Source organism: Nannobrachium achirus (assembly GCF_963921795.1).
Source record: "Nannobrachium achirus genome assembly, chromosome: 2".
NCBI lineage: Eukaryota > Metazoa > Chordata > Actinopteri > Myctophiformes > Myctophidae > Nannobrachium > Nannobrachium achirus.
The window spans coordinates 58767141-58786955 of NC_137811.1; the positions used below are offsets into that span (position 1 = coordinate 58767141).

Here is a 19815-nt window from a genome sequence, read left to right on the forward strand (position 1 = left end):
TCTTGCAAAACACATTTTTGGACACTGCTCCTCCTAAAATCATGCAAAGCGGTACACAGTATAAAGTCATGTCATCAACATGGATCTGTCCCATTTCCCATATTCCCTCCTGATTGGCTACCATTGCCTTCTAAAGTTTGTGAATGCTTATCTCCCGATTAGGGAGTCTTACTGGTTCAATATTTCGATATTTGATATTAATTTTATCATACTCTAGTCCAGGGCCCATTCCTATACAAAGCCAAAGTAACTCCAAACTCATTTTTGAAGCGGTGAAAGCCGCTTCCAAGGTGTGGCTTTGTCTGTCCCGTATTTGTCTGTCCCATCTGAATGGTCAATTTTGTCTGTCCCGTACATGTCCCGTGCATTCTCCCCTTTGCAAATCCCGCCCCATTCTGCCCTGTTACTATGGTGGTACAGATGACCCTGGGCAGATTTTTTTATAGTGGCAGTGAATGGGGGGAGAGGGTATTTTCATTGCCTCGTTATTGCAATTTAAAGTACCAAAGGAAAAACATCTAGGTGATATTAATAAAAAGGGAAGACAAAGGTACAGTAGTTACATTGCAAAACAGGGGGTTTCCCCGAAAATATATGTTTTAATTTGTTTAATCCCAGTGGGACAGAATCACCATTGCAGATTATTTTATAGTGGAAGTGGATGGGATTTTTCTTTTTTTCATAGCCTCATTACAGCTATATAAAGTACCCAAAAAAACTAGACCAGGTCAACCTGGTTGTGCCAGACCCCGGTTCTGCCAACCCCCTGTCTGTCATCATCATTTATGACATCATGCCTTTTGTAGGCATGTCATCATCATGTCATCATCATATATACCCTTTATATAGAAAACCCGGACCGACAGACATTTGCTTATGTAGGCCATACCCATTTCATGGGTCTGGCAAACACATCTACGTGATATTAATAAAAAGGGAAGAAAAAGGTACAGTAATTACATAGCAAAACAGTAGTTTTCCCCGAAAATATATGTTTTAATTAGTTTAATCCTCTGGATCAGAGAGAGAATAGAAATAGAAAGAGAAAGCGCAGTGCATCTTGGGTAGGAAGATGACAGCCAGATTATAGTTCTCCTCACATAATAGGCTGGCTTTCGTAATTCTGCCCATTTAAAATATATGTACCCAATCGTAACTCTTAGTTATATTGATAAGGTCCATGTGAACTAGTTTGTTGAAGCTTATTCAGTATATTGAGCGAAATCGCGATCACCTCGCGTGGCCGTACTAGACGCACGCCGTGTCGCGCAGTGCGGACCGTTCTTGAAAGCCTGAAGCAACATTCTCCACCGCACAAACTCCACCCCCGATAGCAAAAAGTGAATGGTTTTTTCTGGTTGGCCAGTCAGGGAGTCTCAGGGACCAATCAGAAGGCTGACAAACGGTGGATTGAGGATTGGTCAAGCTTCACATGCCAATTTGGCCCTCCAGACAAAATCATTCATTCATTCAGAATTCTTAAAAATATAGAACTAAAGCACATAGAAAGTATAGATCTAGAACACAGAATGTATAGATCTAGAACACAGATTTCGTAGCTCTAGAACACATAGAATAAAAATTCACCGCTTCACTTCGAACCGAGGTTTGATTTTTAACTATGAAAAAACACCCATCTTTTTTAAAAAACACGGCCAGCTCACATATTAGGAGGCTAATGAGTCATCAGAAAAAAAGACAGTTTTTGATGAATCTATCATGGTTTTGGAGTTTGAAGTTACAATGGGTTTAATTTGTATAGGAAGGGGTCCTGCGATTGGGAGTGTCTGATAAAATGAATATCAAATATCTAAATATTGAATCAAGCAAATTAAAAACTAGGTTGTTCACAAAAACCTGATTAGACGATAAAATAACCAAAAGTTTATTTGAAAGTGGAATATCCCTTTAAAGGCCCATTCCCACTGGGCCAGATAAACAGATAAAAATATATCTTTCTCCATTCAAGTGGATGGTAAGACACAGATAAGAAATATCGGTCACAGATATATTTTGTTACCAGTATCTTCATAGACAAGATTGTGTTTGTGTGCACATCTCAAGCCTATATTCAGGCCAGGTGCTGGACATCAAGGTATCAGATAATGGAAGGAGAAAAACGCCCGCACACTGTTCATATGCCTGATGAAGAAGTCGAAACGTTGCAGCCATGGTTGCCTATAATAAAAGTAAGTTTTTGGAGCATATGAACAGTGTGCGGGCGTTTTTCTCCTTCCGTTACCAGTATCTTACCATCCACTTGAATGAAAAAATATCTGTCAAAAGATATATTTTTTTTATCGGTATCTTACCATACACTTGAATGGAGAAAGATATTTTTGTATTTGTTTAACTGCAGTGGGAATGGGCCTTAATAGTTAATTATATGACTTAGACTATATGTATAAGTTATAGGCCTATAGATATTTGAAATTAAGAAGTTTGAGAACCACTGGTACTGGTAGCCCAATCTCTCGAGACTGAGTCAATGATGGCTACGGAAGAGAGACAGACCGAGTGGGCGTTGCCCTTTCTTTGATCTGGGTTCCCAGATTGCTGGTAGCCTAGCTATGCATGAGGATCAGTGGAGGAAAAGGTATTCACATTTTAAGTGAAAGTATCAATCAATACTGCAATTTATAAATACTCTGTTACAAGTATTATATCCGGAATTCAAAATGTAGATGAGTAAAAGTACAAAAGTATTGGCACCAAAAGTAAAAATACAAAATGTTTGAAAATAGCAGATGACAGCAAGCTCATGTGACGCGTTGTGGGCTACCCTATAGTCAAATAGGATTCTATTGGATTTTGAAATTGAATTTTTATACCTAGGCTGTTTGATTGATTGATTGAAGACTTTATTAGAAGTTTGCATAGGAAAAGGTACAGTTTCATGACGGTACAGTTCACTGGTACAAGGTCTACTAAAAGGAGATCCATGAAAAGACTAAGCTTATTTCCACTGGAAACCATTGAAGTATCTCATATAACATTGAATGACAGACAAATAGAACACAGTACTATGCAGTAGATATGTAAAGAAAAACAAAATAGAAGACAGTAAGTCAAAACAAACAGTATATACAAAGAAGGGGCAGGGGAGGGTAGGGTTGGGCTAGATTCTTAACCATAAAAAAAATAAACCATATAATATAATGTATGTATATGTTTACAAAATAAACCATACATGTATGTATATCATAATTTATATCTGCAAAGTAAGTAACTAGTAAGTAACCAAAGTTTTCAACCTAGTGCAGTAAAAGTAGGCTACAATTATTTGAATCCAAGAAGATACAGTGGAGTAGAAATACTCAAGTAAAGTAGGTCTACAAATAGGCATACCTCAAAACTGTACTTAAGTACAGACAGTACTTGAGTAGATGTACTTAACGCCACTGGAAGAACGTGATCGATGAAGGGCTACTTTGTATTCAAAGGGGGCGGGGTTATTGTATTGGGGGACAGACAGTCAGAAAGCAAAGTGTTGATCGAGGGAGGGAGAGATCCATGCAGCGGTGATAGAGAAGAGCTGCTCAATTCTGTTCTATACTTCCTTCCATATGTCATCCTAGGAAGAAAAAGAAGGGCAACCGTGCAGTCCGTGTGGGCTTCGCCGCGAGACCATTTTATATGTATTCTTTTCGTTTTCTTTTGGGTGCCATGTAAATGATGTAAAAAAAAAAAAGCTACCGCGTTTAGCATCTAAACGGGCACCCACCCATGCATTTTCTTTTTAACAAGGGAATATAGCAGTTTAGAGGAGACCGAAAAGTGTCCAGATAGCAGGCGGGTAAGCTAAAGCGATGCAACAATGCAGGTGATTTTGTACAGCATCTATTATTGTAGACAGAATTAAATCTCTGTTTACAACACATACTAAAACGAGGTGTCAGATAGCATGTCTCAGAGCCGAAAAACATTATCCATCTGTTGTCTGTCTGTCTGTCTGTCTGTCTGTCTGTGTGTGTGACTGTGACACGAATCGCGTGTTATGATCGGAAATGGTGACTAAAAAGCTTTAATTGCTGCAGATGTTTAACCCGGCTAATTTTGAACACATAGCCTAACAAAATTGCACGATGACAACAAACTGGCCTTTTAGCATAAAACATCAGTTCTCTCTCAACTAAATGACGTTTCGCTCAGGAGGAGAGACCGTGATATGAGTTGTGGTTATTTCTTGATGAAAGGAACACATCTTATGTCATCGTTGTACTGCAATTTTCGAGGTTCGGTTTTTAAGAAACATGTGAACCGTACATATGACGAAGCGCAACATGTAGGCAGACAGACACAGGCCTACAACTGTGAACCGACTAAAATAAGGTTGTTTCCTGGAAGGATACGGACGCAGGAGGGATTCGAACAAAAAAATATTCGACCTATTTTAGTCAAACCTATTTTTGTCGGCTTGCTTTGAACTGCCCATTTACCTGACCATTGCATGTTTCTTGAATGGTTGAAGACTTAGCCAATAAGACAACACATTGTGTTTTACATGTACAGGCCCAGTCATTTTGTAATCTTTCCTCCTTCTGTGTGTCCCTTTTCATGTACAGGCCATGTGAGGTGTGTGACTATGGAAGCAACAAATGAAGAGTGGTCCTGTCCACCCCAGGGGAATGAAGGAGAAGAGACAGAGGAACTTGCAGGAATATAAACAATCTATTTCTGTCCTCAGAGAATTGCCCATTAGGCATAACTGTGCCATGAGACACAAATATGAGGTCCGCAGTAGGAATAGAGTTGGAGAGGGAAGTGTATTTATAAGGCGCTTGGGGGAGGAAACAAAAAGCCATTTGCCCCACTGTGCTCTTGAAGAGTACAGGCAAACACAATGCTGAGGCAACTGGCAGCCCTCAGTTGGGCAGGAAAGAAACCAAGTATGTGAGAAGTCGTCATTCCAGTGTACAGGGCCTGACAATCAAGAGACGCTACTCGTGATTCACACTACATCATCTGGGGCATCTCAGGGCAAATGAAAGTTTACAATCCTGAAGGGGGAAAAAAAACACGATCACACCATAGAACTGTAGGAACGCCTGTCACTGCAGGATCTCGAGGAATTTTACGCCTCCTGCAGAACTGCAAATCGTATTTTATTTGAGGATCAATAATCGAGGGAACACACAATGCCTCGGAACCGGGCCATTTCGGAGCCGGAGTACTCGGCAGAGTATTCCGCCGACTGTTCGGTCACCCTCCCGTCTGACCCCGGCCAGGCGGTGGGGCGCACCCACGAGGTGACCGTGCGGCGCTCAGGATGCTGCCTCTGCCTGCCGCGCTTCATGCGCCTCACCTTTGCCCCGGAGTCCCTGGAGAACCTCTACCAGACCTACTTCAGACGGCAGAGACACGAGACGCTCCTGGTGCTGGTTGTGTTCGCCGCCCTCTTCGACTGCTACATCATCGTCATGTGCGCGGTGGTCTACACCAGTGACAAGCTGGCCTCCGTTACCGTGGCGTCCGTCGGGCTGGCCGCGGACGTCCTCCTCTACCTGCTGTGCCGCTACGGTCTGCTGCCGGACCGTGTCTCGCGGCGCGTGGTGCCGTACGCCCTGTGGGTGCTCATAGCGGCACAGATATTTTGCTACCTGGGGCTGAACTATGCCCGTTTCCACCAGGCCAGCGATACGGTGGGCTGGCAGGCCTTCTTCAGCTTCAGCTTTTTCCTGACTCTGCCCCTGAGGCTCACGCCCATCGTGCTGATCACCAGCGTGTCCTGCGGTGTCCACACCCTGGTGCTGGGGGTCACCATCGCCCAGCAGCAACAGGAGGACATACAGGCTTCGGCACTGGGCAGACAGGTGAGGGGGGTGCGGTGTGGGGGTGCGGTGTACTTATCTCTGGTCCATAGTGTTAGTGGAGTTCTCCCTAAAGCTATGTTCCTCTACCTCCGCCCCGGCTTGGCAAAACCGGAAAGCCCTGTGGTCTGGTCCGCAAATAACAAAAACTGTTTCGCCCCTCCCTCACCAAACCAAAGGTATCAGTGGCCAGTTGAAAGCTTACTCTACTTAGTGGACGCAGTCTGAGCCCCCCACCACACGCTTATAATACATTTCTAGGGCGAAATGAAAAATATTCCACCGGATGGAGACACTTTTCCGGTTTGAAGACAGTTTTACGAAACAGCGCTTCCAACGTCATAGAGCTGAATAACACCCAACGAGGCTAATACTCTGTCTAATGCCGTCCTCTGACTTGCGCGGCAGTAGTGAGTTGGCACCGTGATGGTGACGACAAATAGTGAAAAACTAGAAGAAATGGAGTCTCCATCCGGTGGAATATTTTTCATTTTGCCCTAGAAATGTATTTTAATCGTGTGGTGGGGGGCTCAGACTGCGTCCACTAAGTAGACTAAGCTCTCAACTGGCCACTGATACCTTTGATTTGGTGAGGGGCGAAACAGCTTTTGTTATTTTTGGACCAGATGACGGGGCTCTCCGGTTTTGCCAAGCCGGTGGCGGAGGTAGAGGAACATAGTGTTAGGGAGAAGAACTCCACTAACGCTATGGGCCAGAGCTACGGTGTACTGTAGATGGACACCATGAGATGTTAAGATTTCTGGCGAATCACTGTTTGTTGTCAAGACGCCGAATCTATTTTTGGAATAGTACATTGAGCTAAATTTATGAGGAGACAGGTTGGTGCTACTGTAGGCTTGAGGGGGGAAAAATAAAACTGGCAGGCTAGATTATTATTATTATATATGTGTTATTTTATTTTATTATCTAACTAAGAAATAGTGTAGGGAATAGGATAGTGAGTACACATACCGCAGGTCGGAACGATAAACTGAAGAAACAATTTATTAGGTGGATAGTACATTAGGTGGAGGAGGAACAGGGTGCCAATTGGTGGATGGAGAAAAACGCAGGCTATTGCTCTGCTGAATGGAGTGTGGCAGGGAATGGGTGAAGGAGTGGGGATTGGATGAAGGAGGGATCTGGACACACACACACACACACACACACGCACACGCACACATAACACACTCAACAACACACACACACACACCCCACCTGAAATGATATGAAGTATGGCCAGGCCCAGCTATGGCCAGTATCCCCATCACACAGGAAATGATGATCAGTGCAGACATGATTAGATGATTAGGACAGACAAGGAATTGAACCTTGAGCGTCAACTAAGTTAAAGTGTGACTGTGTTTTTTTCTTTCTGGTGGATCAACAAGAAGAAAAAGATAACTTTAAATAGTTCCAAAACATCCTGTGTTTCAGATGACGGGAACTTTGAGGGTGTTAGAAGGAAGTTTTGAACAGTCTTTTTTTTGTTTGTTTTGTTTCTATCTTGAGAGTTGACAGATGTTCAGCATTTCAAAGAATTAAACACATTTATTTAGATTAGTACTTGGAGATACGATCCACACAGGGAAGAGCATCCATCTAAGTAGCAAATAGATCACCAACGGACAATACAGTACATTCCTGGCTGGCAGGGGGATTGTTTGATACTGAGCATTTTGGCAAAGAATCAAATAAAGTGCATCTGTCTCATGGTTCCGTCTTCCCAAACAAGTCAGAGTTGGAAATCAGAATTGAAATTTCTGTCCATGTGTCAACATTGAGATATATATATTCTTAACACTTACAACCCTATGTATACTTTGTTGACCGGGGTCCCCCAGGGGTCTATACTTGGTCTGCCCCTTTTTGACAAATCTCTTCGTCAAAAATAGCTGATCTAGAAGCTCACGGTAACACTTTACGTAAAGGTTGGGTCTATAATCCATTAAAAGCACATTTATAATGCATTATAACAGGGGTCTTCAACATTTTCAGGCCAGGGACCCCTTAATTGAGAGAGAGAGATGAAGCAGGGACCCCCTCAAACTTTTCATAGATTCCATATGGTTTCATTGTTTGACAGCACAATTATCAGTGTATTTTGGATTCATGTCAGTTTGTGTTTTCATATTTAACCACTTGAACCGTCATTACTTCATAAACTTGACCTTTCACTCTGTACTTAGTCTGCTCTTTTCCCCCTCTACACCAAAGCTGTTTGCCAAAAATAGTTGAATGATTCCTATTTAAACCCATTGTTAATTCATCACAGGAGCAGCGATCTGTAAATATGGGGGGCCTGTATCTCTAGTTAGAGTAATGTTAACTCCATAGACACATACAAAACAGAAAAAGTACAAAACTATGACCACCTTTCTAAACATTTTCCAAATATGCAGATGTCTGAGGTCATAAACCACATGAGACTGACACAGTATGTCCATATATGAGCATTCCAAGATATGGGCTTAATATTGATGACATCAGGGATACTCCATATATGGGCATAAAAGGGACAAGGACTGACGCACAGATCTCCATATTTATGGCCATGGCATTCATTCTTTGTGAATTAATTTTCCCCTTTGACTTGAATGGGGAAAATTCAAATGGTAAGATGGAATTAATTTTCAAGTGTGATTCATGTCACAGCAGCAACCACATCTTTCTTGTTATAAGTTGTTTGTTATACATAATCATAATCATTTAATTTATAATGAGTGTTATAAACCATTACAAGCACCTTATTATGCATTATAAATGTGATTATAATGTAGGGCCTATTATAGACCCAACTGTAATCTAGTAGTTAGAATGTTCTGTTCCACTGAGTTTATCGTGCATTATGACCAGCACTTATATTATTATAAGTTATGATAATAAGTTGTTATCCATAATAATTATGGATATAAACATTTATAACAAGTGTTATAATGCATTATAAATGTGGTTATAACACATTATAGACCAGAGCTTGATATAGGGTCTTACCAAGCTCACAATTTGTCACATTGCGATGTGTTTTGAGCTTGTACATCATCTATTTTCACATAATGTCTTATCATTAAGAACGCTAGGGTTCTGAAAGTACACTGTCAACAAGTGTAAGAATTAGATGGCTACTGTACTGTAGCTCTCTGAGCTTGATGGGATCAAATATTAATTAATGCTCATTAAATAAATCTTACTGTATCCCTTTTGAGCCAAATTAGGCCTACTAAGAATTCATGTTATATTTAGTGTGCACAGGGGCTTTCATGAACAAACTCATCTAAAATAAAACAAATAAATGTAATCCTGAGGACTGGAGGCCAGTGGTTCTGGCCACTACCCCGCAAAATAATCATATTAGAACTTGGGACCCATCTGAGCCCTCTGAGGATCAATATAAAATCATTTTAGTGTGGAAACATTACACAACCTCTCTGTGAATTTCTCACTGAATTCATAGCCATGACATGTACCCATTTCACATTGATATTACATGACCGTTCTGTGACTGACATCACTGCACAGTATGTATTTGCTGTCAATAACCTAACTTTCTAATGCAGAGAACCTTTTCGACAAAAAGGTCAAACAGCCAATCTGATCTTTAGTCATAGATAGAGGCTCAAAATTGCATTTCGTTGCAGGGACATTTCAGGCAAACAGTACACCACTACTTGAACATCAAGGGAAACTTCTAGGAATTTGATTAGAGACATCCTTTATATTAAATATTATACCATGTGGTTTGTATGCTTGTATGCGCCATCTGTCTTTGCCATATATGGATTCTGTCGTCTGACATCATACTGTACATACAATCCCTTTTATGCCCATATATGGAGATCCCTTTTATGCCCATATATGGAGATCCCTGCTCTGAGTATCTGACATCACTGTGATGTCACCAGTGATGTCACAGTGATGTGTCAGGGGAACCACAGGCGTTACAGACAGACAGAGATACGGACGGTTAAGCTGTGACGGTTCACAGACTAAACTGCGACCTACAGTTGCAACTAGAAGCAGTGCTCTTCCGAGCACAGGTCTCCACCAGGCCACGTGTCCTGGGGTGTTATAATAGGCAAATGTAAAAAGGGTGGCATGTGTTCTTCGCCAATCTTAGACCTTTCATGGCAGTCGGAAGCTGCATGGATGATATGAGGCATTGTGTTCCAAAAATGTGTTTTGCTAAAGTCTATCTGCTGGTGGCGCTGTAACAGGCCAATGTGAAAAAGGTAGCATTTGTTCCTTGACCTAGTGGGAATATGTGAGGCAAATTTCACGTTAATCGCAAGCTGCGTTGATGATTTGAGGCATTTTGTTCAAAAATGGAGCAATCCTGCAAACGTTGAAAGCCAATATTAGCCAATTAGGATCGAATATGAAATATCAGACGGATCAGACTTGATCACATGACTATAGAGATACTGTGTACTGATTTGCATGATTTTTGGATAAAATCTCAAGGAATAATAGGAAAATTGTGTTTTACATAAGTTGGCCTCCTGGTGGCGCTATAAAAGGCAGATATGAAAAATGCAGGGCAAAGGTTTTTCCTTGGCCTCTAGGGAGTGCGCTTACAAAGTTTGAAACTGATCGGTGGAGTTATAGGTAAAACCACAAATTGGCCTGTTATAGCGCCACCATGAGGCTGATTTCAAAATTGAAGTGGCATTTCTTCCTCGGCCTAGTGGGAACGTGTGTGTGCGTTTTCATGATAATTGCACTTTGCGTTTCAGGTTTGTGATTTGAGGCATTTTGTTCAAAACGGCTCAATCCTACAAACTTTGGAAGCCAATCTTAGCCTATCAGGACGGGATATGCAAAATCGGACATATCCTTGTCGATCACATGACTGTCGAGATACTGCCTACCGATTTGTTGGCCTTTTGGACAAAATCTGTAAGAGTAGTGTACAGAAACGTGTTTTGCAAACATCGGCCTCATGGTGGCGCTAGAACGGGCCCATTTTGGCATCCAGGGAGTGTGTGTGCTCATTTTGGCAGCAACCGGGCCAACGGCGCTGGAGATTAGGTGGTAACAAACTGCGAGGACGCATACACGGACGGACGGACAGACGGACGGAGACGAAAACATACTCTCCCCCATTCCTTCGGCTGGTGGAGACAATAAATCGTAGTGTAAAAGGTCATAATGGTGGGGACTGCCCATTAGTCCGAAATCTCATTAGTCCGAATTTAGTTAGGGTTAGGTTTTAGGGTTAGGCTTAGTCATAGTTTTACTGAGGTAAGGGTTTGGGTTAGGTTTAGGCATAGTTTTACTGAGGTTAGGGTTAGGTTTAGGTTTAGGTATAGTATTTTTCACCTGGTTAACATCACCAGATTCTGACTAATGGGATTTCAGACCAATGAGCTTTCGGACCAATGCTGAACTGATAAGATGATTGCTCTCTTCTGTTGTCTTGTAAAGCTGCTGGCCAACGTTGTGATCTACGCATGTGCCATCACCGTGGGTGTCATGTCCTACTACATGGCTGACCGCAAGCACCGCAAGGCTTTCCTGGAGGCCAGGCAGTCACTGGAGGTCAAGCTCAACCTGGAGGAGCAGAGCCAGCAACAGGTGCGATGGATGGATGATGAGAGCGGCGCATGTCTGTTAACTGAGTTACTGACAATCCTTGTGTTTTTCCGGAATTTGATGGTTTGCCCACCGTATTTCCCGTATTTTATTTTTTATTTTTTATTATTGCATTTTTTCACGAGTATACAATCACCCCCAGCTTGTATGAAGGAATTGGAACCGCCCCGCAACCGGAACATGTGAAATGACATAATCGAAAAGTCAGATCCCCATCGGTTTCCTGTCTATCATTTTCTCGGAAACGCCCATAATTCTGATCCTGTGTTTAGCAGTGCAAGTGAGAGAAACAAGCTGTTTCAACTCGACGTAACTCGAGAAGCACTGATCTGAATTTGGAATCACTCGCTTTTTTCTTTTCACTGAAGCACAGAAATAACATCCGTCTTTACCGTCGAGCGCGGGATCGAAATATGAGTCTTAACTGTGTTAGTGGTTCTCAAATGTTTTATTTGCAAGGACCCTCTTAACTCCAAGGGTCCAATTGGTTCCATTTGTACACTCTCTGTGCTCTATTTTGATTGTCTTAAGTACCAGCTCTTATGCCTTAACTTAAAGGCCTGTCCAATGTGTCCATACTGTCTCCGACCACCGAACATTTCGTCGGAAAGGTCCGGTTCAACTACAAAATGACCTCACTCGCACCTTCTGAAAAGCATTACCCCGAATTAGAGTTCGGAAAGCTGCACGTCGGAGACAGTATGGACAGGCATTTAAGTTAAGGAATAAGAGCTGGTACTTAAGACAATCAACATATAGCCCTCAGAGTTACAGACCTGTTATGGTCATTCAGGGCTATAGCTCTTTATGTGTTTCTGGTAATATTATTGTCCACTCATTTTGTATGTCTGTGACAAAAAATATATATATTTTGACGAAAATGTCCACCACACGCCAGCATGGCGATGTTAATAGAGTGGTTCTTACAGTTTTTCACGATTGTTAACACACGTTTTTCAATACACTAACGGCTTTCTGAAAACTGCACACACAAAATTGAAAACCTCACACAAAATGCTAAAGCTCACACTCCCTTCCCAAGATTGCCAGTTTGCCATCAAATCACTTAACCGTGTTCACAAAATGGAACTCATGTTTTCATTTGGTACACACAGCCATATTTTAAAATGACACATACCATTCATTCGGTACACACAACTAAGCATTTGCTGCACACTTCCAAGCATTTACAGCACACTGAAGTGCAAAATTGAAAACACATCATTGAATTGGAACACACCATGTGAATGACATTGACTCTGGAGAATGAGCTATTTCTCCTTTTGTAAAATGACTCAGTGTAGGCCTCCTTTTTTATAGTCAAACATAAAACAGCACACAAATATGCATCCAAAAGGTTTTATTTAGATACATGATTTACAGTAGATTTAGGCATCATGCCTCCGGTCAGAGATGGGCACAAAATACAAAGAAGTATTACAAAAAAAAAAAGAACTACTATCCGGGTGACAATATCCTGGTATTTGTATCTTTGTATTTCAAATATTGTTTTGTATGTCAGGGCCTAAAAAAGGTTTGATAGATAGATAGATACCTTTATAGAGCATTAACAAATTCATCCACCAGGGGCATTGATAACTTATTCTTATGACTTTCTATCTAGCCAAGCTTTATAAACTATATATTTTTTAAAGGGAAAAAAAAAAAATAATAAGCGAATATTCGACTTCGGTGAACAACATCGAATAGTGACTTTGATAATTGATATTCGAATATTCGAATATTTGGTGAATGCCCTAGCGTGCCGTGAGCATAGCAGCAGATATATACTGTCCATGATATGCTATGGACGTTAGTTACGGTAAATCTGCTCGGCTTAAAAACTGCGCAAAGGAAAATCCCCATCAGGGAGTATGACAGTATAACATTCTTGTGAGAGGAACACACACGCACACACAAACACGTCAGTGTGTGTGTGAGTGTTTGAGCGTGCATTTGTGTCTGTTTTTTCCCGTCTCACAGATGTGGCCACTGGGCATCCTTGATTGCTACACTACTATTTCTGGAACAGGCGATTACTGCCATAGTGAACACAGAAAAGGCATAGAGGCCTCAGGTCTCAATGGGTTGAAATAATTGACTAATAACTAGGCACTTATTGACTAGCCCCATTTAATACTTCATACAAGAGTGTCGCATGAAACTTGTAGATCTGCCATTTTCACTACTTTTGGCTAAAATAAATCCCTCATCGTCGATTATGTATTTTTTCCACAAGCGATTAGTTGGATTAAGTGTTGGCGCACTAGAGGTGGGGGACAGAGAGTGAAACGGGGGGTGGGGGGGGGTGGGGGGGGGGGCTGATAAGACCACGAGAGCTGGAGAAACTCCCAGAATACTAATGGAGAAGCACACAGGCTGCTGGGAGACCAGGGCCGCCAGCCAATCAAGGAGCATCCGGTCGCTGCAGGTTACCATGGCAACCAGCCTCCTGAGAAGATGTCAGCTGTAATCAGAATGCTGCCTCGCTCGCCCATTTTTGTCTCTCTCTCTCTCTCTCACGTTTTTTTTATTTTTTTATAAGAACATTGAAACCGTGCCATTCTATTTCCCTCCCTTGAAAAATGCAGGCTAAAATGTGCTGTCTACCAGTGTTGGAAAGTAACTAAGTACATTTACTTAAGTACTGTATGTATTACTTAAGTACGATTCTGGGGTATTTGTACTTTACTTGAGTATTTCCTACTTCCAATACTTTTACTTCTACTCCACAGCATCTCGGATCCAAATATTGTACTTTTACCTGCACTACATTTATTTGAAAACCTTAGTTACTAGTTACTTTGTAGATTTGGATTATTATTACAAAACAAACGTCAGCCACTTCAACCCTATATACATTTCAGCCCTTTGAAAGTAGCCGATCTACAAGCTCACAGTAGATCTGCTGTTTTCAAGTAAAGTAGTACTTTTTCCACCACTGCTAAAATGTGCATCTGCGTGGGTGTATGGTCAATTGTGCATGTACAGTACTGTACATACAGAATGCACGTGCGTCATCCGTGTATAAGTGTGTGAGTGTTTACTTAGGGACTTTGTTTTGCCTGACCCATTGGTGTTTTCTGATGAGTATGTTACTCCTTTCAGCTGTGATGATTGACAGTTTTAGGCCATTCAAGCTCTGTAAACAAAGCTCTTCAGAAAGAATGTAGGCAATTTACAGGCTCTTATTTGCATGCATTGCCTTTTTTATTTCATTTTATCTGCCTATTTTATGTTTTATTTTGCCATTCATCATTTTGTTTAAGTATGAAGTAATATATGATATCACGCAGACACAGTTCACAAACAGTTCAGTCACACAAGTATAGAAGTGTTCTTTACATGTCGTGTGTCTGTGTTCCTTACTTAGGTCACATATTCTGCCAATTTTGGACATGACATCAATTGCCAGCATGTCAAATTAGGTATTAGATTCATATATCCCGATTTACTGGAGTTTCATGAGGTTAGGCATGTATTTGTTATGGTTTGTTATGTGTACGGTTAACAGGGGTTGACACTAAGGTCTCAGAGGCACTTGCCCATCGGTCAAGTACAGGTCATGTTCTACTAAATTGCAATTTTTTAATTACCGTTCATTTGAACTTATTTGTTAGCTTCTACTTGCTGTGATGTTGCTAGTTTTTCAATGTAAATGGATTCCAGGACCCACATGTGGTCATTCAAATGATTCCTTGAAAATTGGGATGGTTCCCCAACATATATATATATGTTTTTAAGCGTTGTGAGCTTGTAGATCGGCTATTTTCCCTCATTATTATATTATTTGGCTAATGATTGTTTTTATAGTATAGTTGATTACTTTTTTTTTGGTAATGGGTAATGGGCTTTTTTCTTTTCTTTCTTGAGGTATTAAAAAGGTCTTATGTCCTTAAATTATGACTTCACGGTCATCTGGGGAGTGGGGACCCTCCCAAAATCATTTGGGGACCTCTCTGGGGGTCTCGGACCACAGATTGACAACATTATCTTCCCCGTGGAGAAGGGGGAAGACTGAAGAGGATGTTTAGAATGTAGATGGAAGTGGAGCAGAGATAGTTGTTTAAAGAAAAGTAGATGTTTGCGCTAATGTTTACTTTTTACAAACAGTGAAGCAGAAAGAGAAAGGCGGCATGCCGGGATTGCTGCAATCATCAGTGTACTTTGGATTCATGTAAATTTGTGTTTTCACTCAGATATTTAACCACTTGAACTGTCAATACTTAATAAAGTTCACCTTTCACTATGTACTTAGTCTGCTCTTTTTCCCCTCTACACCAAACCTCTTTGCCAAAAAATGGCAGATCTACAAGCTCACAATGCCTGGTTCAAGTGGTTAATTTAAAATAGGAAAAAATAAATAAATCTATCACTCAAAGATTTGGAGGCGCCCCCTGTTGAAGACCCATGGTATAGAGGCTTTCCACGTGTGAACAGGTTAACAACTTCTACGCCGCGTCTGTTTCCGCAGGAACGCCTGCTGCTCTCCATCCTTCCCAAGCACATAGCGGACGAGATGCTGCAGGACATGAAGAAGGAGGCCAGCCAGAAGGAGATGCAGCAGTTCAACACCATGTACATGTACAGACACGAGAACGTCAGGTAAAATCGTCCGCCTCCTTGCTACTGCAGCCATCACGGTTATGACCGAGGGTGTCGCACCAAATTCTGGGCCCTGGGTACACGGATATACTACTTTTCTTCATAGGGGGAGGGGGTTTAACCCATTTAGACTGGGAACGCATTATTTTGTGCTTTAACTTAATAATCTATATTAAAGATCTATAAGCTCACAGTGCGGCACTGCTATTTTTGAATAGTCTTTGAATATTTCAAATCCTTCATAGGTTTTTTGAAAAACCTATGTTTCTATTTCAGTGGTGCTCAAACCTTTTCATGTGAAGGACCCCCAAAATTATATGTATTTGGCCACAGACCCTCATCTCAAAATATTTAGTTCCAGGGACCTCCCACAAGCAAAATTTGAGTTGCAAATATTCGCTTAAAAATACATATATTCAAAGATTTGCACACATTTTCATGACTTTTCAAAAATAGCAGATCTACCACGCGGTGCCGCGTTGTGAGCTTGTATATCTGCTATTTTTCAATAGCTAAAATATAAGCTGTTACTAGGGCCCACCTTGGGCTCAGTCCCACTCTCCCCCCCCTTGTGACGCCCCTTTGCCAGGGTCCATTTGGTTTCCATTTAGGCTCTCAAGAGTTATATTAATGTTAAACATCTGCATTACTCACATAGATGTTTTATTTCATTTTGTTCAACGTTTGCCTGTTATCTCTCCTATCCCACATCAATACAGCATGGAATTGGGGACAAAATCTTATCCAACGATAACTAAATTATTCCAACGTTTTGGGTCTGAGTGGATAAATCTCATCAAGTGGTGGTCCGTGGGCTGTGGCTCAAATACCGAATAAATTAATCCCGTTTACAATAATATGACGTGTTCATTTATTTCATTTGCAGTATTTTGTTTGCGGACATCGTGGGCTTCACCCAGCTGTCGTCCTCATGCAGTGCTCACGAGCTGGTCAAGCTGCTCAATGAGCTGTTTGCTCGCTTCGACAAACTGGCCGCAGTAAGTCTGAATAATGTCACCTAATGAATGTCCTCTTTGTCATCAGCGTAGATTTCGATTATTATTACAAAACACTTGAGCCTTATGCATCCATACAGTAAGTAGGCTATTTGAAAATGGCCGATCTACAAGCTCACAACACTTGTGAGCTTGAGATCAGCTATTTTCAAGGCATTTTTATACATTTGGAAACTTGAGTGAAAATGAGTGCATTTACTTTCAGTACTTTCCTATAATATTCTAGTGTGAATACCTTTTTACTTTTACTCAAGTACATTTTGAATACCAGACTTTTATTTGTGACAGAGTATCTCTAGGTACTTGTACTTTTACTTAGGTTCAAAATGTGAGTACTTTTTCCACCACTGATCATTACACACCATTGGGTCTTTGCAGAAATATCACCAGCTGAGAATCAAGATCCTGGGAGACTGTTACTACTGTATCTGTGGGCTGCCAGACTACAGGGAGGACCATGCTGCATGCTCCATCATGATGGGCCTGGCCATGGTGGAGGCCATCTCGTGAGTGGACTGGTGCTACAGTTAATCCAACTAATCCATTCGAAATACATTGATTATAACGCCTAAAACAGTGGTTCTCAAAGTGGATTCCAGTGTCTCTGTGGGTTCCTTTAGGGGGGGTCTCAAATGACCCATACAAGTCTGTAACTCTAACAGAGTAGAAATTTGTAGACTGTCAGAGTTAAAGGCGAATTCCGGGGGGAAACGATGTTCCTACCTTTTAAAATAATCTTTTAGATGCTTCCAGGATGTTCCGGGAGTTGTTTGTTCCAAAGAAGAAAAATGTACTATTATTTCAAACAAACAACTCTCGAAACATCCTGGAAGCTTCTAAAAGATACTTTCAAAAGGTAGGAAAGGTGGAAAAGGGGGAGGCAGTATAGAATGTACAGTTTATTTCGTTGCCAAAGCCAGGGCCTTGATGGCGTCACTTGGTTAAATGCTGAAAATAGCGCGCAACTAGAGTGCAACACCGAAGCACAACCAAACATAAAGATAATTGTCTTTTAGTTCTACTCGATCTCTTCTCCAGTAGTCTCTCCCTAACATTTTCTACGAAATTAACACTGACCCTAACCCGCTTAACGACGGCAACCTGCAGGTACGTTCGCGAGAAGACCAAGACGGACGTGGACATGCGCGTGGGGGTCCACAGTGGCACCGTGCTGGGAGGCGTGCTGGGTCAGAAGCGCTGGCAGTACGACGTCTGGTCCACCGACGTCACCGTGGCCAACAAGATGGAAGCAGGAGGAATACCTGGGTAATGAACGGTGACTTCATTTGATGTTTGAGGGAGGTTCAGCTCAGCTTTATTGGTGCCTTGTGTTCCCCCTAGAATAGGGATGCTGGCGGTCCGAGTGAGCTTTAAGAATATTTTGATTATCGCGATTCGCGATTATATTGTTTATCGCAATCATTTTTTTATTGTAATTTTCATATGGTTAAAGGAGTGTGGATCCTTTAAAATCGCCCTGAAAAACCACTTACAGGCGGCAGGCGTTCGTAACCGGTAAAAACAAACCTAGCCCAGCCTTACCCTCCCCTGGACCTTCTTTGTACCTACTGTATATATTTTTTTGCACTGTTTTTTTATTTTTTTTTTATTTTCCTTTTTTTTCCTGACTATATCTACTGCATAGTACTGTGTTCTATACCTCTGTCATTCAATGTTATATGAGATGCTTCAATGGTTTCCTGTGTAAATAAGCCAAGTGCTTTTCTAGGATCTCCTTTTAGTTGACCTTGTACCAGTGAACTGTACCGTCATGAAACTGTACCTTTTCCTGTGCAAACTTATAACAAAGTCTTCAATCAATCAATCAATCAATCAATGGTCCCATCCCTACTCTGTATGCTCGGTGCAGGCGTGTTCACATCTCCCAGAGCACCATGGAGTGTCTTCACGGGGAGTTTGACGTGGAGCCCGGGAACGGAGGTGATCGCTGTGACTACCTGAAAGAGCGAGGCATCGAAACCTACCTGGTGGTCGTGACCAAAGGGCCTCTGGGAAAGAACGGCATCAACGGGGTGGTGAGTAGCAGCAAAGATGTTCAATTATTAAAGACACGCCATCCCAATTGCAGAGGCGAAATGGTACACAAATCCTACAAATGATCTCCTAAGTGGGTTCCGTCTGATCACACATGGTGCATGATCTGTGCATGATCCGTGCACTATGGATTATATGGCAGTATATGGAGAATTTGGAAGTTCAAGTCAATAAGAGACTCAGTAGGAGACTCTATAAGCTTTCCGGACATTGTCTGGCCTTAAACTGAGCAATTTCACCTGTTGTGGTACACCGAAGACTAAAACTTTTGATTTTGTATGATGTATGACTAAGACCTCAGAAAGATCCTCCTGTCTATTTAACTACTGCGTGAGTCACTTTGTGCAGTTCAGAGATGTGATGGTGTCTGCATTTAAAAAGAACACTGGCTTTTCATTACATTTTGAATAACATTTTATTTGCACATGTTCATAGTAATCTCTAGCTACGTCCTGTTTTTCCGGTTTCCCATTAGAAGCTGTCTGTGACCTCATCCAATGGCAACTCTCCGCTGTTGATCAACACGACCGACTGCAACGGCAGTGTCCACACCGCCTGCACCACGCCGGATGAACAGGAAGAACTGGATACAAGGGTAACCTCTAGTCTACCGTGTAGTGCACAGACCACATCATTACAATATCCCTGGTTCAGCTCCGGCTGGAGACCTGTAATGCATGTTGGTGGGCACTAGGGCATTCACCAAGTATTCGAATATTCGAATATAAAACTCACTA

General features: G+C 41.7%; 1 protein-coding gene across 1 annotated transcript in view; it reads left to right on the forward strand.

Moving 5' to 3' along the window:
- Positions 1-4618: 4618 nt before the first annotated feature.
- Positions 4619-19815, forward strand: part of adcy3a (adenylate cyclase 3a) — a 49303-nt gene continuing 34106 nt past the window's right edge. The window contains exons 1-8 of the mRNA XM_080745493.1: positions 4619-5813; positions 11235-11384; positions 15877-16007; positions 16894-17005; positions 17402-17529; positions 18131-18289; positions 18894-19059; positions 19554-19673. Coding sequence (XP_080601619.1) covers positions 5139-5813; positions 11235-11384; positions 15877-16007; positions 16894-17005; positions 17402-17529; positions 18131-18289; positions 18894-19059; positions 19554-19673 — 1641 coding nt within the window. The 5' untranslated portion in view covers positions 4619-5138. The remainder of the gene's footprint in view (positions 5814-11234; positions 11385-15876; positions 16008-16893; positions 17006-17401; positions 17530-18130; positions 18290-18893; positions 19060-19553; positions 19674-19815) is intronic.